The following is a 24,980-nucleotide window of genomic DNA, read 5'->3' as shown; positions in this document are numbered from 1 at the left end:
GACAGGGCTGTGACAAAGGTTTGAGGGGATGGCAAAATGGAAACAGGTAGAGAAAAGGCTGGGGTCAGCATCACACCTGGCTGGCTGCCTAGGCAGTGGAGCAGCCTGGAATTCTGGGTATATCCCAGACACTCTAAGCTCATGACAAGTCCGAGGGCTAGATTAGCAACCTTGATCCTATTGACAAACCTCATTGCCACTTTGGGTCTCTCAACTATATCAGAGCAGGTGACTTCTAAGAGTCTCATCTGCTCTGACCTGCCAGCTTCCATTCAGCTTGGTGGTGGAGCAATCTGGAGCCAGGTGTCTGGGTTCGAGGCCTGACCTATTTTGTAGCCATGTGGCCTCTAGCAAGCTTCTTGGCTTGTGGTTTGGCGGTGAATGGTCTGATACATGTAGTATGTTCACTGGCGTCTGGCACATGGCACCTGCTCCTTTGTCCCTGTGTGGACGAGGAGCTGAGCCATCTGAGATGGTGCAAAGGGAAGCTGGCTATGGAGCAACTAAGCAGCAGGCAGCCCCTCCCTCTCTTGGAGATGCTTGAGCTGCTGCCCCAAAAGTCTCAACACCATCTCTGGGGTCCTTAGTTTATCCAGAGTCTGATGGGGAGAGCAGGGACTTGGCACTGGGCAAGCTGCCCCCACCCCCAATCTAGTGCTGTGTGAGTCAGGCCAGGTGCATGCTCTGCTCTGGACCTCAAGACCCATCTCTCTGCTCCAACACAGTTTGGCACAGGGTGTGGCAGAAAGAGTTGAACAGTGGGTTTGCAAATCAGTTGTATACCTCCACCCCCCCCCAACCCTGTGACAGCTGGGGAGATAGGTGGGGCTCAGACCAGCCTGGGGTTCCTATGGTGCTGTGGTCTGTGTGCTCGCTGGCTCTTGGCTCCCAGGTCATGGCACATGTGTGCATGGCCTGTTTGAACCTCCTTTGAACCTCCATCTGCCTGCCCTCCAGGCCCCACGCTGACCACACTGTACTGTCAGGATTCAGAGGCCTGACTTGACTTACCCCTGATCCTGACTCAGTGGTCCTCCTCTCCTATCTGCCATGGCTTACAGGTCCCCAGAGCTGTCCATCTGAGCCCCACTCTGGGAGGTAGGGGGATGGGCAGAAAGCTGGGAGCACAGATTCAGGGGGTCTGGCCGAGCTCGGCCCATGCTGGAGGAGTGGCATGCAATAACCCACAGTACAGTACAATTCCCATCACCTTATCACCTTTCAGTCCGGGCTCCCCCACGCCGCCCATCAGCCCCTGCAAGGCAAAGGCCCAGAGTTGCACAGTCAGAAGCTGAAACCCCAAAGGGATCCAGGAGCTGATTCCCTACCCAGGGTTTAGTTCTAGTGGCCCCCGGAGTGTGGGGGAGCTGGGAGACGTGGCTCTGAGCCTCCACTTTGGGGACTAACCAAGAAGGAGGAAGATGCTGATGGGATGGGGTAGACCACACCAGGCTGTCTCTGTAGTCTTAGCATGGTGTGCCTGTCCCCTATCCTATTGAGAGATCCAGGTTTACCACTGGCCATTGTTTCCCACTGCCCTGGTGATGTCATATTAGAACTTTCTGGGCCCAGAACCGCATTTGTGCTTAGCTCAAGGTCTACGGCATCCAATAAAGGCACGTGGCCTCAATGGCATATTGGTATCAATGGCCAGAGCAGAGGCTGAGCTCCTGACCAGACAGCATGCCCAGCCCATTTGGGGTTCTCACCCCAGGGCCATCTGAAGCACTTGTTCTTTGTGGGGTGCGACAGACTGAATCTGAACCAGAAGAGCCCTCATTTACCTTCATGCCCTTGGGTCCTGGGTAGCCAATCGGACCCAAAGCTCCCATGTCACCCTAGGGAGAAAAGAAGACACAGTGAGGAGTGGCTGCAGGAGGCTGGCCTGGAAAGGTTGGTGCTGAGAGCTGGGCTTCTGAGGGCAAAACACATGCCTGAATATAGATAAAGTCCCTCCCACCGTTCATTTCCTCCGGGTCTGTCTCATACAGCCGCCAGCTCAGTCCCCGCCCACCACACCTCATTACAAGTTAGATTTCCATCCCCTGTCACTGAAGGGATTGGGGGCCTCTCATTTGACTTCTTTGCACCTCAGTCTTCCTCTATAAAATGAGGACAAGGAGTCCTCTCACCAGCGCTGCTGCCAGGGCTAAATGAAGCATAACTGGGAACTGGGATCCCGCCAGTAAAACGACAAGGGCACGGCCTGCTACCCCAGAGGCCCACACAGCTCCTCCACAGAGTGGCAAGGAAGGAGTGAGGCAGCCAATGCAGTGGCTCTGAGGGGGCAGAGATCAGCTTGGGATCTGGGAGGCAGCAGACCCAGACCCAGGCAGATCAGAAGGAAGGTTGGGAGGAGCCGCATGTTCTTCACGGAGGAACGTGGCACATCAGTGTCCTTAGCTAACAATTAGGGACCGACAAGGCCATGTGTCCCGATGCTGTTTCAGAAAAAGAACTGATTTAGTAGGTGGGCAGATCGGGAATGTCTAGAGGCATTTTTGGTTATCACAACTTAAGCGGGGGGGAGGGGGGGAGAAGGAAAATACTGGCATCCATAGGACAGAGACTAGGAATCCACTGAGCAGGACAGCCACTTTCTCCTATCCCCAGTAAAGAATTAGTGAGCCCTGAATTCAAATGAGCCACGGTTGAGTGAGAGGTCACCCCAGAAGGATCTTTTTCTTTGCTGTTATGGAAGCTACCCTCTTCCTCTCTAATGGCACCCCTGTCCTTCCCTTCCCAACCATCCTCAGACATGGTCATCACATGAAGCCTAGGTCCAGAAAAAGAGTCTCTGAGAATATACTATTCTCTCCCTGATTGGCTGAGCTCTGTGTGACCCCAATCAGTTAATTAGTATGATCAGTCTCTCTGTGCCTCAGTTTCCTACCACCCGATTCAGGCTCTTTAGAGGCCCCTGCTGGGCACTCTGGGGTTGAGGCAGCTTAGATGCACTGCCCCAGGTAGCCAGGCTTCAGAATGAGGTCTTAGGGCTGTGTGGTGATATTCGGAGGGCAGCCAAGTTGAGTGGGAAATCACGTTCCTGCCTGCCCCTGTGGAATGGAAAAGCCAAGGAGCCACAAGGATCCCGCCAGTAAAACGACAAGGTGAGGTGACCCTCAGTACTTCCCTCCTTCACCCCCCAACCTCCAACCACCCCTGCCCCTGAACCCAGACTGGCCTTGGCCCTGCAGGGGACTGGCTGTGTGATCTTGGCAAACCGTCTCCTCTCTGGAGAGGGTCCCAGCTGGAGTCTCTAATAAAACTAATAAAACCTGCTGCTTCCAGGCCCCACCAAATAAGCCTCAGTGGAATTCAACAGGGCAACAGGAGCCTAGGATGTGAGCAATCACGTCAATGACACACCACCCCCGTCGCTTTCTCGCATGGATCTCTTCTGTGACGACACCCATTTTAGAGATGAAGAGACTGAGGGTCTTTGAGGTTTGGGGTGCACACTAGGCAGTCCTATTGAGGCTTTCCAGGCTACTCTGCTGTCTGTTTTTGGAGAGGAGGGACATAAGGAAGTGAAAAAAAAAAAGCCAACTCAACTGGCTGGGGTGGGGAGGAAAAGCCAGTTCTCCAAAGAGAAGTGTTTTAAAGATCTCTGCTGCTCTCCTACCCTGTCCGCCCCTCTCCTGGATGAATGTGGCCGCCCACAGTCCCCTTGAGGTGCAATAAACAGAGCAGGCTATGCGGGAGGAGGCTGCTCCCTCAGGCCACAGGCTGTGAGCAGGGGACCAGCGAGCAGCACCAGGAACAAGGGCTTTCTTCCATGCTCTGGCCTGAAGGCTGCTGGTATAGGGCTTGTATAGGGCTTGGATGTAGTTCAGGCTGGGTGACAGCCTATGTGTTTCTGTGGGAAGTAGAGACGCAGCCCCATGCCCCACCCCCAGAGATCCTGTGTCTCTATGGAGGGGCTTGCTTGTGCAGGGAGGTGGGGTGGGGCAAGGACCTGGTATGAACACAATCACCAGGGAGACAAAATCTGTAGCCAAGAGACCCTGGCTGTGGGGCACTCCAGGAGACAGTAGTAGCTGGCAGAGGGCAGGTCTTCCTGCTGCAGGACATCCCCAGGTTGGCCTACGAAAGCAGGGGAGCAATGGCAGAAACTCTAGGCCAATGTCATGAGAAACAATTCACAAAGCATCTGTCTGCGGTGGGAATGTCCTGCCCACCCCCCTGCCCAAGAAAGAACAATAAGAAAAGCCCTTAACTTAGAGATCCTGATCCCACTCTTCCTCCGGTCTCAAGCACCAAACTACACACTATGCCCATCATCTCTGGACTCATACCACTGCCAGCTATATCTGTAACCATATCAGGCCCCCTGCTATGCTGGACTCTGGAGGCAGCTTCCAGTTAAACCTTCCTGGGACAGTGCTGCTAGCTTAGCTATTCCTCCAGCCAGCCCATTTCCCAGATGAAGAACCAAGGCATAGAGAAAGAGACAAGCAATAGCCTAGAGTTGGACAATGAGCAGGAAGCTGGGACAGGACCAAACTTCTGTCTAGCTGTCCCCATGTGAATCCACGCTCATAAGCCCTGCTTTGGCTGCTGACCATCCAAGGACTCGGTGCCAATTTCCCTCACTGCTGTCCCTCAGGGGTCTAGGCAGGGGGTTTTCAGGACCCCTGCAGGGAGGCCTGGGGGCTCTTCCCAGACTCCAAGACAAACATGGCTACAAGACTCTCCCCCGCACATGTCTTTCTCCTGATTGAGCTTCCTGTTTTCCGGTGACATACCTGCTGGACCATGTTCAGCCTGTAATCGGTGCCAAAGCCCATTTGCCTTCATACCCTGGGTGGACATCCCTGTCCTGAGCTCAGTGCCCCATCCTCCCAAGGCCTCGGGCACCACAGCCACTCACAGTCATTCTCCCACTCAACACCACCTCTCACAACTATGGACAGGCACTGGGCCTGGAGACCTTACCTGTGTGACTCCAGCATCCAGCCCAGGGCTGGACAGAAGTGCTTAATGAGTGCCAAGAAGGAGCCAAGTCTCACTACCACACCCCCTAGCAACCTTCTCTGCAGAAAATAGCACCTCTACCTCTTTCCAGAGAGCAATGCGGGATTGGCAGGAGGGGAACGGGGTATTGACCTCACTGGGCATCTTCTCTCACATCAGCACAGCCTGGCACCACCCAACCCATATTCCCACACCTCCACTGTCTCCATTCAGCACCGAGGTCTAATAGCAACATTTGGGGAAGGGAGGAAGAACCTGAACTGTGCACACCAGCTGTACGGCCTCAGGAAAGTGCTTTGCCATCTCTGAGTCTTGGTGAGGATACCATTCCTACTTTCCCAAGGCTATTGTGACAATTCAACCTTGAGAAGGGGGTCAGGTACAAGAGGCTTTGGGAAATGTAAACTGATTGGCTCCCTGATCTTGCTTTACAAAGAAACAACCCTTTAGAGACAGAATATATGGACTTGTCCACTGTGCCACATGCTGGGGGTTTGGCTGGATCATACGTTCTTTGAGTCTCATTAAAAAGAAGCCAGCCAGGTGCCAGTGTCTCATGCCTGTAATCCTAGTTACTCAGGAGGCTGAGATCTGAGAATCGCAGTTTGAAGCCAGCTCAGGCAGAAAAGTCTGTGAGACTCTTATCGCCAATAAACTACTCAGAAGAAAAGCTAGAAGTGGTGCTGTGGCTCAAGTGATAGAGTGCTAGCCTTGAGCACAAAGAGGCTCAGGGACTGCCCAGGCCCTGAGTTCAAGCCCTATTACCACAAAAAAGAAGAAGAAGAAGAAGGAGGAGGAGGAGGAGGAGGAGGAGGAGGACGAGGAGGAGGAGGAGGAGGAGGAGGAGGAGGAGGAAGAGGAGGAGGACGAGGAGGACAAGGAGGACGAGGAGGAGGAGGTGGTGGTGGTGGAGGAGGAGGAGGTAGGGGGGAAGAAGCCAAAAATGCTCTTAATGCCATTGAACAAAAAAAGACAGATAGTGTCTTTGTTGAGCAGATGCTAGAGTCTGGCAGCTTTCCTGTAGGCCAGCCAGGAGGTTTTGATTACTCCAAGCAGCTGTTTCCAGGTTCTGTCACCTAAGATTCTACCGGAAGCCACTGGCAGCTTACCAGGCCCGGGGACATTCAGCCCAAGCCCCACACTTCTACTTGCTAGCTGGTGGGCATCTCATAGTTCCTAAAGTCCAATGCATATCCAGCACCCCCCAGAGCAGGCAGAGGCTCAATAAATGTTAGCTTATCCTCTCTCACCCTCCCTCCTGCTGCAGGGACTCAGGGGACAGGAAGGCTGGCTGCAGTCTGCATGCAAATGGCCTGCGCTGACTAGACAGGCATGGAATAAACCTGAATTTCACGAAATGATTATCAACGCATGGAATTCTGTTTGCTCAGCTGAAAACCCACATCCTCTGGAAGCCATAGGTGACTCACAGTCCCTTTTCACTTTAACTCCTTGGCAGAGAGTTCCTGTCCAGCTCTTGGAGGAGACCAAGTTTCCCCAGGCACAAAGCTACTGTTCCCCAAACTTGAGCATAAAAAGGGACACTGGCTTAGTTTTCAGTGGTAAAGTAGGGTGGGGGAGGGTATAGCTGAGGTCCAGCCCTGTGGAACCCTCCCTCCCCCCCCAGGCACAAGCACAAAAAATTCTTCCCTTTGAAGGTGAAGGCAAACTCAATCTCTGGCCACCATCAGTGGTGGCAAGACACATGGCCACAAAGGCCACAGGGCAGTGGGGATGGGCTCACTGGTTAGCTGTATCATGTCGCAGAATCTGAGAAATGAGTAAGTGCCCAGAACTCTGGCTGCAGCTCATTCCTTAGAAAGAGGCCCTGTCCAAGGAATTGAGAGTCATGTCTTCTAATCAGTTCTCCATCCTCTCCTGTCTTCCATGTGACCTTGATCAAGGGCCTCAGTTTTCCCCTGAGCTAAGTAAGATTCTTAGAGACAATGAGAATAGTCCCAAAGGGAGAGGATCCAACACATAAAATGATAATGCCCAGTTAAATCTGAATGTCTGATAAACCATGGATGATATTTCAATATAAATGTGACCTGCATGTGCATGTGACATTCACATGTAACTGGGTGAATTCTATTTTATCTGGCAACTGTACGGATAAACTGTAAGAATCAGGAGGACCAAGGCAAGGATGGTACAGCCTGGGCATGGCAAATCCAGGCAATAATCATACCCATATTGGGACACAACCTAGTGGACACTGAGGCAATGACAGATAGTAACACGTGCCAAAGATGACAGTCAGGACGTGTAAACATCCCTCCAGATGGAGGTTTGGATTATTTAGCCTGAAAGAGTCTGGGGAAGAATAAGCCCTGTCCATCTTACTCCTGGACAGCTTCACCAGGGGACAGCAAGGACGATTCAGAAAACACTGAACAATGAGGGCTCTGTTCAGAGAGACTGGGTCCCTAGAAAGAGGGAGTTTCTAACACCTGAGGTGTTGGAGTTGGAGCTTAATGACCATAGGAACATAATCTCCACAAGGGATTCCTGCTGAGCTTAGAGAGAATTGGGCAACAAGACTTCCCAGAATTTCTCTAACTCCCATGGCACACATTGCTTTTTCCAAAACATCTAGGTCAGCACCTTGTGCAGAAGAAGGGGCTTGGCAAAGACCTATGAAAGACAACGAATGTATAATATGTAAGTGTAGTAACAATTTCCCATCCTCAGCGAAGGCAGGCATCACTCATGAATTGTCAAAGACATTGCAAAACTATGGTATATGTGCATGCACATGTGTGCGTCACAGAACAAGAACAACTCTAGCTATTATTATAACTGAAACTTCTTGAGTGCTTACTCACAGTGGGTGATTTCTGTATATTAGCTCATTTAAATCCTTATGACAATCCTCCAGTTAAGTACTCATATTATCCCCCTTTTTACAGATGAAGAAACTGAGGTACACAGAGGTTAAGAAGTTTGCTCATGGTTGTGATTAGGTGAGTAGAAGAGCTAGGGTTTGAACTCAGGTAATCTGGGTCCAGCAACTGGACTTCTTTTAGCCACTGGACTTGGCTGGGCTGTAGCACTGAGGTCCTAGCACAAGTGGGTGCTATTTATTGATCCCACTTCCCAGAGAGGCCTATGAGGCTCAAGGAGCTGAGGCAATAACTGAGCTTGACAGAGCCAGGAGGTAGTAACAAGATGGGGCCCAGGTTGATTCTACCCCACCAACCCACCTCATTCCTGAGCAGGAGCAGGTGGCTAGTAGTGGGCTAGTAGTGGGCTCCGGCTCACTTCTCAGGATTAGCCTTCCCTGGGAGATAGGGCACCTCAGACTCTATCTGAACAAAGCTCCTTGATACAGTTGCTGAAGGAACAAAGCTGGCCCATTTGTCAATCTAGAGGACAGACTTGTGTCCCCTCCATGGCCTCCAGACTCAAATCCATGAGGAATGACCCACAGTTTAGAGCAGAGGGTCTCTGCATTTGTGGGGCCATTCTCCTAGAGTTATTTTTAGGCTCTGGACTGTCTTTGGCCTTTGGGACTAGGCCCAAGATCAAGTCTTGCCTCTAGGCCTGACAGTAAGCTGTGGTGCTGCTGATAGAGCCATCCCTGAGACCCACCCAATTTGGACGGAGTTAGAGGCTCTATCCCTCCCATTTCCGATCCATAGGCCTCTCTGGGCCCTGAGCATTTCAGGATAATATTTTCCATTTGGTGAGAGCTTAGTGAATGCCAAGTCCTATGCCAATCATTTGCTTATGCAGTACCTATTAATTGGAACAAGCAAGAATCCAAGAAGATTCTACTTTTAACTCCACTTTATAGATGAGGAAACTAGGGCTCAAGGAGTAAATAACATAGCTCAGTTATATACAGCCAGGATGTGGCAGAGTGATGACATCAACCTAGGTAGTTTGGGTCAAAAATCGGTGTTTTCAAGAAAAAGGACAAAGCTGACTTCTCAACACTGGCCAGAGTCTCAGCAACTCTGGTGCCACTTCCTCCCTTGGGATCTGAAGCCCTCATCAATTGACTGGACATACCATCACCTGTCTAGGCCTCCTGGTAAGTCAATGGGCCAGCAGCAGGCATGCAAGTACACACAATCCTGGTAGCAAGCTTGACCTCAGCTAACCAACCAGGAAGCCAGCTCAGAACAGAGGAGACTACCTGGGACCGCCGGGGGCCACACAGTAGGGCCTGCTCTCTCAGTCCAGTCCTGCCCCTTTTGGGTTTGGTGACAGAGGAGTTTTTTTAGCAACTTTCCCCACTGTTGTTTGCTCCTCAGATTTTGGCTCCATGTGATTCTCCTACCCTGTCCAACACCCCCCTCACATGCCCCCTGTCCCCAGCTGCTAGGTGTCTATACTTACAATAAGGCCAGTGACTCCTGGGGGCCCTGGAAGGCCCAGGTCTCCCTGCAATGAAAGAAATCAGAGAGGTTACCTCCTCGTGTACATCTGGCAGGACCTTTTCAAACGGATCTCTCCTGTTCCAAACCACAAGTTCAGGCAATGTTTATAGAATTAAACCAACACACAGTCAGGTGCTGACCATGGACACTGCCGGCCCCAGCTGCTGTGGCTAGGAAACATCAGAAAGACATGGGTCTCCATGGCAGGTATCCCAAAGCTCTAGGCAGAGTCTGTGCCCTTAAGCTGAAAAGGAACTCATCCTGCCAGAGCCTGAAACCTGGACAGAAAGAGAAGAGCAAGCTGAGCTGCTGGGGCGGGCTGACCTGACTCTATGGCAAGGCAGAGTATGGGCCTCCGACTGTTTACAAACTATAAATACACAGTAGTGAAGACGCCTTGGGAACTCAGGGCTTCTTTCTGAACAGGGCCTGCAAACCTGTTTTCTCTCCAGGCTGTAAACATTTCTGATACTTTGTAAGAAGGTAGCAGCCAGTGGGGAGTGAGCCCTGTAGGTGAGCTGTAGGACCAGAGCTTGGAGCTCTGGCTGGGAGATAGAGGTGGTAGGTCACAGGGCACCAGCCATAGACAGGAGCCCAGGTTCAGAGGTCATGTCATTTGTCCATGTGCACCCAGCTAGTAGGCCACAGGCCCTCAAGGCTGGAGCTCCTGAATTCTGCTGTGTTCACTCTGATTTGCTTTCCTAGGCACTAGGAAATACTTACAGGATTTCCATCCAGTCCTGGGGGACCTCTCTCCCCAAAGTCTCCAGGGAACCCCTGAGGACATGAGAGAGAAACAGGAATAGGTTAGGGCTTACAGCTTGAGGGTGGCTCGAACCCAGGGCCACAAGGGTGATGTCTGAGAAACCATAATCCTCAGATTTAAGGTTTCCCCTACCACTGACATATATAAACCACACATATATAAATCCCCAGGCCAAGGCCACCCTGTATAGAAAGAGTAGGCCCCACAATAGCTCCCAATCCAGAACTTGATCCCAGTGGAGTGGGAGGGACATGAGAAGTTGGGTCCAAAACTGGACCAATCACTGACTGGGCTGAGGTTTTCCGTGTATTCTTCCCTATCTCCCGCCCCAGGCCTCAGTTTACCATTTCTAAGGAGAAGGCTTCACATGTGTGATTGTGATGTGCCCTTCAGAAGCCCCATTGTAGAATCATGATCCTTATTTTTCAGAAAGAATGAAGCTGGGAAAAGGTGAATGGCAAGGTCATACTTAGTGAACCTCAGCACTGGAGAGGGTTACTCCTTTGGGAGCTGGAAGATGCTAGGTCACCAGGGCCAGCTGCCCTTCCCTGAGGCCATTTCCTACTCTCTGGGGAGTAAGCAGCTGGGAGGGAGCCTGGGGGGCCAGCAGTGGAGGGGGGGAAGGGTTTATTCCTACTTCAAAGAGAAGGAGCAGCCCTCAGCCTGGAGTATGGAGAAACCTGGTCTCTCCCTCCGCAAATTGGAATCATGGGGTTTCTAGGGAAATGTAATTTAAAAAAAAAACAAAGCACATGTTTCCCTGACCAAGGGAAAAGTGAGCTGTCCAGACAGAAAAGATCTGTGGTTTGGGTTTCTGAAACTACTAGAGAAATCCAGCGAGTACACCAAATCCAAACCAACCATGCAGAGTCTCTACTGGAAGCAGAGAACCTGAGATGTGTGTGCATGCTCCCAGGACTTTGGCTTCCCATCCCTCCTCCTTTTCTTCCTCTTCCTTCTCCTTTTCCTTCTTCTTATTGACTGTCAGCAGAGAGGTGGCATGACCCCTAGAGCAGGGATTGGGGCCCAAAGATGGGATGCAGGGCTGCTGGTCACTTTCATACAGAACTGTAGCAGCTCCCGTTACTCCTTCCCACACCTGGGAAGCAGGTATTGAACTTTAGAGCCCTTAGTAGATGTCAGCCACAGGCATGCTGGGGACCACTCTATCAGCTCCTTGAAGCCAGGAGTTGGATCCTTTTTATGGCCCCTAGAGAGCCTAGCTCAACTGCTGCACAGAGAAGAACAGGCCACCAACCTAAGGCCACAGGTGCCCCTGTAGTTCCAGTCTCTCCCACTGTCCCTTCCTCCACCTCCCACAGCAGCTGACTGACCACAGGTCTGAGTGGTGAGAGACCAAGTCACCACTGTCCTGAGTCTGCCCACCCAGCAGACGGACCTCAATATCTCCCTCCACCTCTGAAACTTCAGTTAATGAAATGACTAGAATAAGTGACTTTCCTGGCAGGGGAAAACTGTGGGAAATCTACTTTTATAACATCAGCACCAAACAGAGATGCTGAGTGGCAGCCCACACAGTTACTGACACAGGAGACCCTGGGGACAAACCCATTGAACTAGATCCTTGCCCCATTGTTCACTTGCTGTGAAGCCTGGAGAAAGTGACTTAACCTCTCAGTGTTTGGCTTTTTCTTTATGCATGCAGATGATCAAACTAGAGGAGAAACAATCTTCTACCGCAACAGAAAAGCATAAACAAAGCCAGATGACCGAAGGAATCTTGGATCTTCCATACCCTCATCTTCCACCTTGTATGTGCATGAGTAAGAATGGACAGAGTGAGAGACATGGGGCCCTCACAGAGTAGCCAAGTCTCCAGCAGCAGCAGCTCAGCCCACAGGCCTAGGACTCCTGCCTCCAACACTCAGAACGGTGGCTGAGCAGAACAGGGACAGTCCCTGCCTCAGCGGAGAGGACAGTGCGGCTGGTGGGAGGAGCGGGGAGGGAGGGGGTCCCCGTAGAGTCTGTGTAATATAATAGACACGGAAAATCTTTACCGGCCTACCCATCTTGCCCCTCTTGCCAGGAACGCCAGTTACACCCTGAAGAGGGAAAGACAAGGAGAGGTCAGGACAGGGCCTCGACAGAGTACTGCCCCTAGCCACCCCTGAGAGGAAGTCCCAGACTTCCATGTACACACTGAACTATACCATGTACACAGTAATAGCAGTGACAGACACAGTAAGTCAACAGTCCTCAGACTCTTTGAGGCTAGGGTTTTGTGGACCTACAACGGGAAAACACTCAGTGCTCCTGGCATTCACCAGGTGCTTACTAGGTGCTCTTTCTCCTGCTCCAAGATGCTCTGCACCCTACTTAGCCCCAGCTAAGGCTAGGAAGGGGCAGGAAGACCATAGGCCCCAGGAGCTCCTCATGGGTAGAAGGCTGGACCAGGAGCCTGTGAGAAGCAAATACCCTGGTCCCTTGACTCCCCTGACTGACACTGGGCTGGGAAGATACAAATGCTGGGAATCTAAGCACCACATCCACCTGCAAGTCAACCACCATCTTCTTCAGGGCCCATCCTGTCTCATTTATTTATTTATTTGTGTGCTTGCTTGCTTATTTGTTTTGTGCCAGTTGTGCCAGGGCTTGAACTCAGGGACCTGGGCGCTGTCTCTGAGCTTCTTTGGCTCATGGCTAGCACTCTACCACTTGAGCCACAGAGCCACTTCCAGTTTTTTTTGAGTAGTTTATTGGAGGTAAGAGTCTTGGGGACTTTCCTGCCCTGCCTAGGCTGGCTTCAAACAATGATCATCAGACCTCAGACTCCTGTGTAGCTAGGATTACAGGTATGAGCACCAATGCCCAGCTTCATCCTGTCTCTTGATGTACCTTTGGGCCAAGCAGGAGCCAGGCACTCAGGCCAGTCTCTTGCCTTTGTCCTCACCTAGAGCACCCCATCCCACCTCGTGACGCTGACACTAGGTCTGCCTCCAGCCTCTTCTAGCCTTAATTTACTCAAGTGAGCTGAACCACCTAGGATGGGGACAAGGGGCATCTGTGCCAAGGGACAGGGTGACTGTGAGTTCTGTGCCACTTGGCCGGACAGCAACCATGGTCCATAGTAACCAAACAAGCACGGCTGTGCTCAATAAAACTTCATTTACAAAAACAGACGACTCGCCCTCATTTGCAGAGCTCTGTGGCAGGATCTAAAGGGGCCTGTTTCTCATTTGCCGAAAGCTCTAGAGAGTTTCCCCAGAACTGAGTCCCTTTGCTGACCTTGGTTCCCTGAAACTTCATAGGAAGTACTCCCCATAACCCACACCCTCACCACTCAGTGCTCTGACTGAACTGATGGTCGGGATTGCCGAGGAACCTTCCATCCTGACTTTACACACATAGCTCCCTCTGCCTGGTGGGTGAGCACTGTGACCTACCCCCTTCCCAGCCTCCAATGCTCCTCCAGGGTAATCACCTCCAGGAGGTCGCTGTGACTCCTCCCAGCCTGCCCTTGGCCCATTCTGCTTTGCATCAGGAGGGAGTGGGAGATGGGCAAATAACTGATAGCACAAACTTACCCGTTCTCCATCAGACCCAGGCAGGCCGAAGAGCCCTGGCAGTCCGATGTAGCCCTAGGAAAGAACAGGAGATGGTCAGAGCCCGAGCAGAGAGATGCAGCTGTCCCTCTGTCCCAGCCCACCCTCCATGCCATCCTGCTGCCCAGTCCTCCTCCTTGCTGGCGGCAGTGGTGGCTCCGGTGGTCCTCGATGACAAAGGCCTTGAGGCAAGTGTATATGCCCATGGACTGCATGGTGCTGGCTTCCACGATGTAGTCCAAAGGCACATACCCTCACACCAGGGAAGGGCACGGGTGCTGCGGGGGAGGCCCGCCCCAGCTGAGCCGGGCTCTGGAACCTGCAGAAGGAAGCCAGCCTAGCCCTGGGTTACATGCTAGAGCATTCCCCCGCCCTTGGGATGCTGCTGGGGATGAAGCCCTCTGCAGTGGGCTCCTCCTGGGCCCAGAAAGTTAAAACCCACCAAGTACTGTCAAGAACAGCTGCCCGGTGGAGAGCAAACTGTGCCAGCCACATGGTCACGGCTGCATTAAACTTTCAGGGACCTCCCAGACCAGCTGTTACCTCCTCCCTTCCCACTGGACACACAAGGACAGAGGCTCTAGAGAGAATGCAACAGCTGGTCATGGGTACAGCAGGGAGACCCCTTAGCAAGCCCCTAAGTAGCACAAGGGCCACCCTGGCCCAGCAACACAAGAGCCAGGGTGTGTGAAGCTCAGGCCCAGAATGCACCTGGTGTTCCTGTACCTCATCAGCCATGTCCTTTCCAGGACTGCAGAGACAAATCCTGTGGAGCCTACCTCCAAGGCTCACTCCTGACCCTTGAGCCAGAAACCCCGGCCCCTCCACCCCATGCCCTGTTTGCACCCAGTTAACAGCAGCTGACTGTCTCCCCTAGCTTCTTCATCGTCTGTGTCCTTGTATCTTCTTCTCATTAGCTTGAGAATGCCTTGAGGGCCAGGACCTAGGCCAGGACTCCTACCACTCTGCACTCTCTTGAAATGTTTGTGCAGTGAGGTACTGGTAACTCTAACATAAGCTAATGTTTAACAAGCACAAGCTAGGTGGCAGGCCTAGTCACAGAGCTCTGTGTACATTAAGGCATTTATTGCATCCTCTCGACACCTCCAAGGAACAAGCATTATTATTAGCATGATTGAAGCGAGAACATGTAGGCCCCGAGATGTGAGGTGACCTGCTTAGGGCCACACAGCTGGAATGTGGTAGAACTAACATTTGAATGAACTCATGGGGCTCCAGGGCTTGAGCTTCTAACCGTTCAGCTATACAACCTTCCACAAATGAGTAGCCAAGAATGGCTTATCATCACCTGCACATCCAAAAGATCCCTTCATCTCCCTCCCTCCCAACACTCATCTCAAAGAGAGACATTTAGCAAACTTTTCAAGGAGGGCTTACATCCTAGAGTCACAGATGAGAAAGTGACCCAGTGATTCCAGGAACTCAGAGCCAAGAAGTGGCTCAGCAGGTCTCAAGGCTGGGCACCCAGGCTCCAAACCCTTGCTGGGCTTTTCCTGCTTCATAACTACAAGGCTGATGGGTGGCAGAGCAGCTTAAGTAGTCCAGCCAACCTGGCTGCCCTGAGCCCTGTGACTGAGGAGATAGGAGGGCCGGGGCCAAGGTGGCCTTCAAGATGCCAAATGCATGGCTAACATCAGGCTACTCCCAGGTGTCATCAGCAGGTCCTGTTCTCCCAGATGGGGACTAGGGGCTAGCTTGAGATTTCTCCCAGGGCTCAGTTTTTGTTTTGTTTTGTTTTTGATCGGTCGTGGGGCTTGAACTCTAGGCCTGGGCACTGTCCCTGAGCATTTCAGCTTCAGGCAAGTGCTCTATCACTTGAGCCACAATGCCATTTCTGGTTTTCTGGTGGTGAATTGGAGATCAGAGTGTCACAGACATTCCTGCCTGGGCTTGGCTTTGAAACTCGATCCTCAGATCTCAGCCTCCTGAGTAGCTAGGATTACAGGCATGAGCCATTGATGCCCGGCTGTCCCAGGGCTCAGAAGGACCCTACAAGACCATAGGTCCTAAGAGCAGCTGGATCAAGAGGAGGGGCCTAGTATCCCCAGGACAAGAGCCCCGTCACATCATAAAAACTTCCCGCTCTGACTGGGGTCTGTGAGACCTAACTTCAGAATGTTACCTGAGCAGCCAGTGTTACCAACTGTGGCCCTCCCTCCAGCCCTACCTGTACCTCCAGTGTGCAGCATGAACTGAGGCTGTCTAGCTCATAGCAACACCAGCGGCACTCAAGTTCCATCTCGCCTGATCTTACCAGCTCTATCCATCCAATCCAATTCACCGAGAACCTTCTCCAACTCCCCATAGTCCTTACTGGAGTCCCATAGGGCAGCCCTCACCAAAGTAAATTCCTGGTACCCCCCACCTCCAGCCCACTGGTAGGAATAGACAGCACACTGTCATTGTAAAGGCAGCTAACCCGATGCTGATGGAAAGACAGGTAACCATTCAAGCTTCAGGAGAGGCTATTGGAAATTCCATCACCCTCCAGCCTTGGCAGCATCGCCCACGGAGCACCATGGCCTTCCATCAAAGGTGGCATCCCAACCCCCAGCTAGGATGAATGGCCTAGTGACAGGCCTCAGTAAGTATTCAGACCTTGACTCCTGGTCATTTGGAATGAAAGAGGACTCAGCAGGCAAATGCCTGATGTTTGTAGCTGGGTCACAACCCACCCCAGCAGAGCCTAGACTGCTCAGACTGCTTGATCCTCAGACCCAGCAGCTCCTAGACCAGGGGTCTTCGTTACTAGTACCTTGCTGCCCCAATCTCCAGTTAAAAACCCAGATGGGCAGGACTGGACCTAGTACCCCCTCATGGCCCTGACTGCCCATCAAGCCCAGTGGAAAGACAAGGGATGCCCACTCAGGCCCCACGTAGGTGGCACTGTAGAAGGACCACTTACCCGGCTGCCTTTGGGGCCAGGCTCTCCTACAGGCCCGGGTAGCCCCTGAAATAGAAAAGACAGAGGGGGAAGGACATATGGAGATGCCCTTCTAGCCGCCAACATCCCCAGCAAGTCTGGGAGAGTCCCATCTCCTGGCCTCAGCTGCCTTTCTGGAGAACGGGGTGGGGGAGAACAGGAGTCTTCCACCCAAGTGCCCCAAACCACCCAGTGTGGCTCCGGGGGACCCTGGGTGGGAGGAGCCTCAGGAGCCCCATCCTACCCCCAATTCCTTACTGAGTGTCCCAGCCCTGATGCCTGCTGAGAAGAGCTGGCTTGATCCAGGCCCCTGGACAGCTCTTTCCTTAGGGCACAGCTCCTCAGCCTCAGCCCATAGCCCCCCACTGCCTGGGGGCACCAGTGGCATCTCCACCACGGTCACAGAGCTTCCAGAAGCCATATACTGCACCTGCCTGCCAGGGTAACCTTTGGCCCCTGGGCTGCCCTCAGCTCCCAGCTGCCCCTGCAAAGAACAGAAAAGAATGTAAGGCATTGAGAGACTCTGCCCAGCTCAGGTGACAAAAGACCAGGAAAGGACAGGAATGAAAGGCAAGGCCTGCTGGGGCCATGCCCACACCTCTCTAAACTGACCAGCCTCACTCTGAAAGAAACATTCTGTGCGCCAGGCACTGGTAGCTCATACCTATACTCCTAGCTACTCAGCAGGCTGAGGTCGGAGGATTTCATGCAGTTTGAAGCCTACCTGGACAGATAAGTCCTTGAGATTCTTATTTTCAATTAACCACCAAAATGTCAGGAGTAGAGTTGTGGCTCAAGTGGTAGAGTACTCGCTTGACAGAAAAGCTCAGGGACAGCCCCTAGGCTCTGAGTTCAAGCCCCAGAACCAGCACAAAAAAAAAAGCCTTCTGTAAGAAAGCCCTCTGTAAGAAAGCACGGAGGGGGGGCTGGCTAGCTCCCCGCTGGCAGGACTGCTGTTTGACTTGGGCCAGGACAGCCCAAATTCCTGCAAATCCCAAGGCAGGCGGGTGGCGGGGATAATATCCCCTCACACTGCCTGGGACAGGACGCCTATTCATGGCTCTAAGTGGAGCTAAGCAACTCAGCTCATGCCAGCCCCAGGCCAGGCCTCCTCAGGGACTCTGGTTCTTCCAAGCCCATATGGCTGGAGCTTTTGGGGGGTGGGAGGTACATGGGCTCCAGCAAGGTAGATAACAGGGCAGCCAGGCTCTGGGGATGTGGGGGTCCCCCTGGAGAGCCAAGGACTGGGAGGAGGGAGAGTGAGCAATACAGAACAGGTCAGAGGCCTTACCTCTTCTCCAGGGTGTCCCGCGGGTCCAGGATAGCCCTTGTGTCCCTGTGGGGAGGGGTGGAGAGGTACATCAGGTCAGAGGGCCCACTCCACCCGTGGATGGCAGGGTCCAGCCTCTGCAGCCCTGGCTGGACACTGCCAGTCCACTCAGGGTTGTAGGCTGTAAACACTCAGTAAACCGTCCCCTTGTGGACACTATGCTGACACTGCCAGGGGTGGCAGAGCCCCCACAGTCATGTCTGCTCTCAGCAGCTAATACACCTTGCACATTTCACGTCACAGAAGAAGCTGCTGCTTCACACACATGAGCACCTCTATTAGAATACCCAAGACCACAGTCTCGCTCCTGCTGCAGGGCCGCAGCCCATTCCTGAGAAGAGACTTCCCCTAGCTCCTGCCTTACTGTGTGACTTTGGATGGGTCACTTCCCTTCTCAGGCCCCCAGATGGGGTGGCTGAACTCTGAGTCTCTGCTGGCTCTGATGCTTTGGAACTCAGAGTTCTGACTCCCCTAGAGTCTAAAACACAGACAACACAGACAAGATACGCCTGGTGAGCGTGCGCACACGCGCACGCGCACACACACACACACATACATACTCACACAGCACTCCTCAGACTCCCAGGATTCAGTCCTCTTATTTATAAACATCAGAGCTTGTCTGATCTGAGAGGCCCAAGGGGTTTACCAGTGAAGCATCTGAACCCACTCACACCGCATCAAGACAGTTCAGCTGTACAGCTGGGCAAGATGCCTCTACCTGGGGCCCAGGCTCTGTTTCCAGCAGACACATTGGGCCACAGACCATGGCTGGCAATGTGCATCAGACTGGCCTGGATTCTACCACTGCTCTATATAACTGGCTAGCTGTGAGACACTGACTCTACAGTTCTGAGCCTTGTTTCTCTCGACTGTAAAATGGGGAGAAATGGGCCAGTATGTGCGTTTAAACACTCAACATAATATCTGACATTGAGTTCAAGGGCCCTGAAAAAGCAAGCTGCTATGACTGCCAAGATCTTCCATTTTCTTTGGATTATGCCTTCAACAAACAGTCCAGTCAGAGCGAACAAGTGCAAAGGCCCTGGGTGTTCTCTGAGGGCTCAGGGAAGCACAGGGAGGCTTGTGTGAGCCGCAGCATGAGCAAGGATGGTCAAGACCCAGCATTCAGACAGCAGCCAACCAGAGCTTGAGCAGCAGCAAGAAGCTGAGCCTTCCACCAAGTGCTGTGGGACTCAGCATGAGCAAGCCCCCTCTCTGATCTCATTCTGCCCTCCTCTGCCTCCTCAAGGGCAGCTACAAAGAGCCTTCTGGGGGAGGAGAGGAACCTTAAGAGAACCATGAAGGGGGCATCCAGGAGCCTTTGGCCCTCAAAACAAAACAAAGACAAACAAATGCACCAAAATCACCTGTATCAGAGAATGCATCATGGCCAGCCCTCAGACAAGCTTTGCACAAGCGTCTCAAATGCATCAGCTGGCTGATTCTGCACCCAGGAACAGAAACTACCATGCACACTTGCCAGTTGAGGAAATGGGTGAGAGAAAGAGAGAGAGAGAGAGAGAGAGAGAGAGAGAGAGAGAGAGAGAGAGAGACTCTCCAGAACAAGCTGTCTGGTGGCAGCACCAGAGTTTTGACCTTGACCACAAATCACTGAGGCTAAGGACGGCCAGGAAGGACCACCCAAGAACCTCCACCCCACCCCACCCCCTGTCCTGCCCCAGCCAGGAGATGAATCTCCTGAGACAGATGCTCTTGGGGCAGAGGTCAGCCAAAGAACTCAGGAGCATCTGAGCTGGGGCGGGGGACCTGAGGCGTCATTTCAACAACCTTCCGAGTGATCACTGAACAGAGAGAAACTGCGGCTCAAAAGTGATGATAGGACTGGTGCAAAGTTTCTTAGTGATGGCCAAGCCTAGACCGTCCCCCAGGACTCAAGAGCCCTGAAGGGCTCTGAGCACTGCTTCTCAGAGCACTGCTCTCTGGGGCTGACAGGGCACAGACTGTGAAGTCCAGGGTGGGGTGGGGGAGGGGGCCTGGAACCACCTCGGCAATGTTTACTAAGCCGAGGCCAGCAAATAGCTTCAAATGACAGGGCTTAGGAAGAAACCATTATCTTTTCTGGACTCAACAATTATGGGGTGGGCATGAATGGAAAGGTGGACCTGTGGGCAGTGATTTCCTGTTGTAAGCGGTGCCCAACAGGCCCTGGGGGGGGGGATGTAGGGAGGAGAGAGCTACCCAGAAACTCCAGGGACCACAGTGTCTGCAAGGGGCCGCCGGCTGCTGGCAGGCGGGTCTCTACAGGACCTGTGTTTATAATAGCACGAGGTCTCTATTTTGGTTTGGGAGCCAGATTAATCACTGCTTACAACGCACACACGGAGAAACCAGACATCACCTCACTGTTGCTACAGACAGTCGCCCCATCTGTCCCGCGGGGATGCTATTTGGGCTCTGAGCAGGGGGTGAGGGGTCTTGTCCTTGCCTGGGGGGTGTAGACACCAACATGTGCTCAGAGTTCAGCAGCTAGCTCATTGGGTTCCTTCTCAGCCTTCGGAGGCCTCAGCCTCCCTGGGAGTAAAACAGACTCACCAGTCCTGTGGGCTTCCCTCTAGACTCACCCACCTGCCACCCTGGAAGTCCACACCCCCCTTGGGCAGGTCAAAGAGGAAGAAAGATGCCCAGTGGAAGAGGGCCTTGGGATGTGATTCTGCACAAGTCCCTGCAACATGTCTGGGCCTCAGTTTCCCTAGCTGGCCTCTTAACATAGCCTGTTGGCTCAGAAGTTGCAGGATTTTGAGATTGATGGCTGGTCAAGAAGTACAGATCATCAGAACCGACCTGGTATCAACAGTAGATTCTGCTCTGTGGAAGACCTCATTTCCTCATGGCTCATTCATTTATCCACATATTCATTCATTTAGCAAACATTTGCTGAACCCCAACTATGAACAAGACCTATGGTAAGTGTTAGGGCTACAGTAAACACATACTCACTCCATACCTTCTAGAAAGGGGCATCAAGCACATAAGTAGAATGGAAGAGAGGAACCAGGTACTTCAGCTGGGGGGAGGTGTACACTGGACTGGAGGGTAAGAAGTGGGGAAGGAAGTAGGGTAGCACAGGAGAGAGGCTAGTGGGACTAAGCCATGGGAGCTGGGGGTCCCCTAGTAGCAGGAAAGCCTGAAGGACATTCTCCTAGGTGCTCTACAGAACTAGAGGTAGAGACAGTGCCCTAAATTTTAGGGTAGGCCTGACATGGGACAGCTTCCCCTCACCTCCTCTATATATAGCATGTCTCTTTCCCCACCCCCATCATCACCAAGGTGATGCTGAAAAGCTACTCCTGAGCCGACCAGGCAAGGGAGCTGCCTACAGGAAGAATAGGTTCCATTCCAGACTCTGGTGTCCAGGCCCCTGGTCCTCTTCTCTGGCCCTTCTGATGGTCAGAGCTGTCCAATGCCCTGCCCCACCCTCTGAATGACTGGTCTCAGCTCACCGCAGACCACACTTCTCTACACATTTGCCTGGCTGCTGAGCCAGAGGGGTATTTCAAATAAGTGTTTTGATAAATGGGCTTCTGATACACTGAAGCTCTTTCTCAGCTTCAGAAAGTTGCCTGTCCCAGCTCAGGTGAGCTAAGTCCTCTTGACTGTGTGTTCTCAGCCTCTCTGGCCATCATCTAGTGAGAGCAGGGAGCTGTAGACTCCCCTCTCTCCAGCAGGAACTGATCCAGATCTGCTTTTCCCATCTCCCCAAACCTCTGCTGGATTCCTATCCCATGCAAAGAGAGACCACCACAGGCTGCTTTATGAGCCAGGACTGGAAGGAGCCTTTCAACTCACACTTCATCCATCAGAAAGTACTAGAACACGGGGCAGTGAGCTGGGGAGCCTCTCACTGTGCCAGGAGGGATGATGTTTCCTAGCTTGCAGACAGCTGTGGTCTCTAAGGTATGGCCTGCTGGAGGAGGAGAAGGAGATAGGTGGCCATGGGTTTCCAAGCCCCCTTGTGCCATGAGGACCTTCAGGGCGGGGATAGGAACGAGGTGGGCCAGGGAGCTGGCAGCAGGGACCACAGCAGGGAGCCAGGGCCCTAAGCCCATACGTCTACCATACAGCTCAGCAGCAGCAGGAGATCGTCCTGTACAAAGTGAATGACCTCTGTCCCCAGTTGTCCTTAAACCATTTCCCAAACATCTGCCCTCCACAGTCCCCGTAGTAGGCTCAGCGGGGAGAGCCACAGTTTCCATGTGCACACCTTGGTTGAAGAGGCAGGATCCAGGGCTGGAAATGACTGGGCTAAGCTGAGCAGGGGCTGACTGACAGGTGGGAGACTGGGTAGTCTGGAGTGGGGTGGGGGCTCCCAGGAGGCACAACTAGAGCGCTGTTGAAGGATGGGGATGCTCGCCACAGAATCAAAGAGGAAGGAGATCCAAGGCACTGTGTACCATCTAGGGAAACAGAAACTCTTCCACCACCCCCCCACTCTCCCCACTAGGGTCCTGAGAAACTCAGTACCTGTGGAGACCAGCCAGCTGGGATGTGACTGGGGACATTCAGAGAGCATGTGGCCTCCAGAGGTCACACCCTCCACCTGTAGCCCATTAGCAAGGGAAGAAAGTTTGACTCAAAGTGGCTACCAAACTGCCCTGTTTCCCAACCAGAAAATGGCAGAGGAAAGCAGGAGCAGAATCCAGGTTCCTCTGACTCCTACCCCAGGTCCTGGCCATGCTGAGCAGGGAGGGGACCACTGTCTCCATCTCACATGGAGAGGAAGGAGACACAGGTCCAGGGAGGAAGAGCTAGACTTCTGCAACCACAGGCTCTGACTGATCTGTAGAGCTCTCCACCTCCTCAAGCATCCTTACAAGCAGCCCCTCAGAAAACAAAGCAAGCCAGGACCACCCTTCCTCAGCCCTCCCTAACCACAAGGGTGTGGGGAACACTCCATGACAAGATCCACTTGGCCCCCTGCAAACCCACCCCTCAGAAACTCCACACCTCCCACCAGCACACCCTGTGCCCAAGGAGGCAAGCCAGGCCAGGGAGAGCAGACGGTCCTCAGTGCTGCTGCCAAAATCTGGCTTGCTGGCAAGCCATGGCCACGCTGCAGAGCCCAGACATACCTTCCGTCCCCGCGGTCCTGGATCCCCAGAGAGCCCAGGCAAGCCCATGTCGCCCTGGAAGACACAGGCAAGGGGGTTAGGCAGGGGCAGGCTGGAGATGCTTGCTGGATTGAAGACATGCTATCTACAACAAATCATAGAAAAGCCCCAGAGGAGACTCAGAGGAAAGCAAGAGGAGTAAGAGTGGAGGGGTGCCGGGACCCAGGCCCTTTCAACTCAACCTGCTTTTTAATCCTGAGCTTTAGGAAAAGCCAGCATTTGCAGAATGCATTCTGATGCTGAAATCATGGCTTGAACCACACTCTAGACAGAAAGCACCTGTCCTGCATCCCAGTCTGCTCTTCCCATTGCTGGTCATAGTGGACTCTAAGTAGGGGGGACTTGAAAGCAGGAGACTTGAAAGCAGGCCAGGCAGGAGCATGAGACAGGCGCAGGCTGCCAAGCCTCTAACAAGCCAGCCAGGTGGGGTGTTTTCTCAGAGTGTAAGCTGGTCATTCTCCCTGGCTTATAAGGCTCTGGGGAGTATTGAAGGGGAGTGTATATGGACACCATCCAGCATCCCAGGTCTCCCCAGCGATGTTGACTGGATAAACATATTTAGGGGAGAGTATAAAGTACTGAGCCACTTGTGACTCAGGGAAAGCAAAGGCAGGAGCTGCTTGCCTGGTCTTCACATAACAGCTCAGTTTTCGAGTACCATCCTGGCAGTCAGGATAGCCCTGATTTATGTCCACAGGAAAGATGGACAGACACAGCATCCTTATAGTACAGTACATAAGGCATAGGGTGAACTCGCCTTGAGCTCTAGGCCCCTGGATTCACCTCTGTCCCTGTTAGGCCACAGGATGGCTGCTTCAGGGAGGGAGAGTCCTTGGCTCAAATGTTTTAGCCTACACAGCAGACTTGTGGTATGGGAGTGAGCAAGCTTTAAAGGCCTAGCCCTTTCCTGTCTATCTCCTACAAGTCTACAGACCATCTGCTTTGATCAACAACCTAACGTGGAAGCTTGGAAGCTATTGGACATGGGTGCCAAGAAGCTAATGCCAGGTAGGTACCGGTGACTCACACCTGCAATCTTAGCTACTCAGGAAGCTGAGATCTGAGAACTGTGGTTTGAAGCCAGCCCAGGCAGGAAAGTCCATGACATTGTTACCTCCACTTAAGTATAAAAAGCCAGAAGGGGAACTATGGCTCAAGCAGTAGAACACTAGCCTTGAACACAAAAGCTCAGAGACAGCACTTAGACCCACCCCAGGACAGACCAAAAAAAAGGTAATGTCAAGGTCACTTCACAGGCTATTCAGAAAGCTCTTCAGAGCACTGAGCAAAAGGCTGTTCACCAAGGTGTGTCTATAGCCAAAGCCTTTTCTCATTTTCACTTGGGATGAAGGCACTGGGGGTAGTCATGGCTTGGTGTTGGGAGAGCCTGAAGGATTTCAAGGAAGAAATGAAAAGAAAAAGAAACAAGCTACCCCAACCTTTCCAGATTTTTCCATCCCCCTGTCTTTGACACACACAGCCTCTGCCAGAGCATCTGCCTTAGGAGGGTGAGGCCACATTCCTTCTTCCCTTGAGCACTGGAGTCTGTGGAACCTACCTTTGCTCCATCGTGGGCCTGGCCTGGTGAAAGCCCCGGATCTCCTTTCTGTCCCTGAAACAACAAAACAAATCTGCTTTAACCATCCAGTCATCTAGAAAGGATGCTCACTGCCTGCTCCCCTGCTTCAGTACCTCCCTATCAACCCCCTGTGCCCCAGAAGGGAGTCTTCTCCAATTCCATTACTCTTCTACTCCAACACCTTCCATAGCTCACATGAACTGCAGGAAATCCAGATGCTTTCTTCTAGTGTCTCAGTCTTTTTTCTTTTTTTTTTTTTGGGGGGGGAGGTCGGTCCAGTTATGGGGCCTAAACTCTGGGC

General features: G+C 52.7%; 1 protein-coding gene across 1 annotated transcript in view; it reads right to left on the bottom strand.

The window, feature by feature from the left end:
* The window catches only part of Col27a1 (collagen type XXVII alpha 1 chain), a 113,605-nt gene that overhangs the window by 55,420 nt on the left and 33,205 nt on the right, over positions 1 to 24,980 (bottom strand). The window contains exons 12-22 of the mRNA XM_070004991.1: positions 24,659 to 24,712; positions 23,062 to 23,115; positions 17,930 to 17,974; positions 17,069 to 17,122; positions 16,621 to 16,665; positions 13,677 to 13,730; positions 12,150 to 12,194; positions 10,089 to 10,142; positions 9,325 to 9,369; positions 1,785 to 1,838; positions 1,211 to 1,255 (exon numbers count right to left, since the gene is read on the bottom strand). Coding sequence (XP_069861092.1) covers positions 1,211 to 1,255; positions 1,785 to 1,838; positions 9,325 to 9,369; positions 10,089 to 10,142; positions 12,150 to 12,194; positions 13,677 to 13,730; positions 16,621 to 16,665; positions 17,069 to 17,122; positions 17,930 to 17,974; positions 23,062 to 23,115; positions 24,659 to 24,712 — 549 coding nt within the window. The remainder of the gene's footprint in view (positions 1 to 1,210; positions 1,256 to 1,784; positions 1,839 to 9,324; positions 9,370 to 10,088; positions 10,143 to 12,149; positions 12,195 to 13,676; positions 13,731 to 16,620; positions 16,666 to 17,068; positions 17,123 to 17,929; positions 17,975 to 23,061; positions 23,116 to 24,658; positions 24,713 to 24,980) is intronic.

The sequence above is a fragment of the Dipodomys merriami genome, unplaced genomic scaffold (assembly GCF_024711535.1).
Source record: "Dipodomys merriami isolate MVZ:Mamm:240054 unplaced genomic scaffold, mDipMer1.0.p SCAF_11, whole genome shotgun sequence".
In the NCBI taxonomy this organism is placed as follows: domain Eukaryota; kingdom Metazoa; phylum Chordata; class Mammalia; order Rodentia; family Heteromyidae; genus Dipodomys; species Dipodomys merriami.
This window is presented reverse-complemented; position numbering and strand designations above follow the sequence as displayed.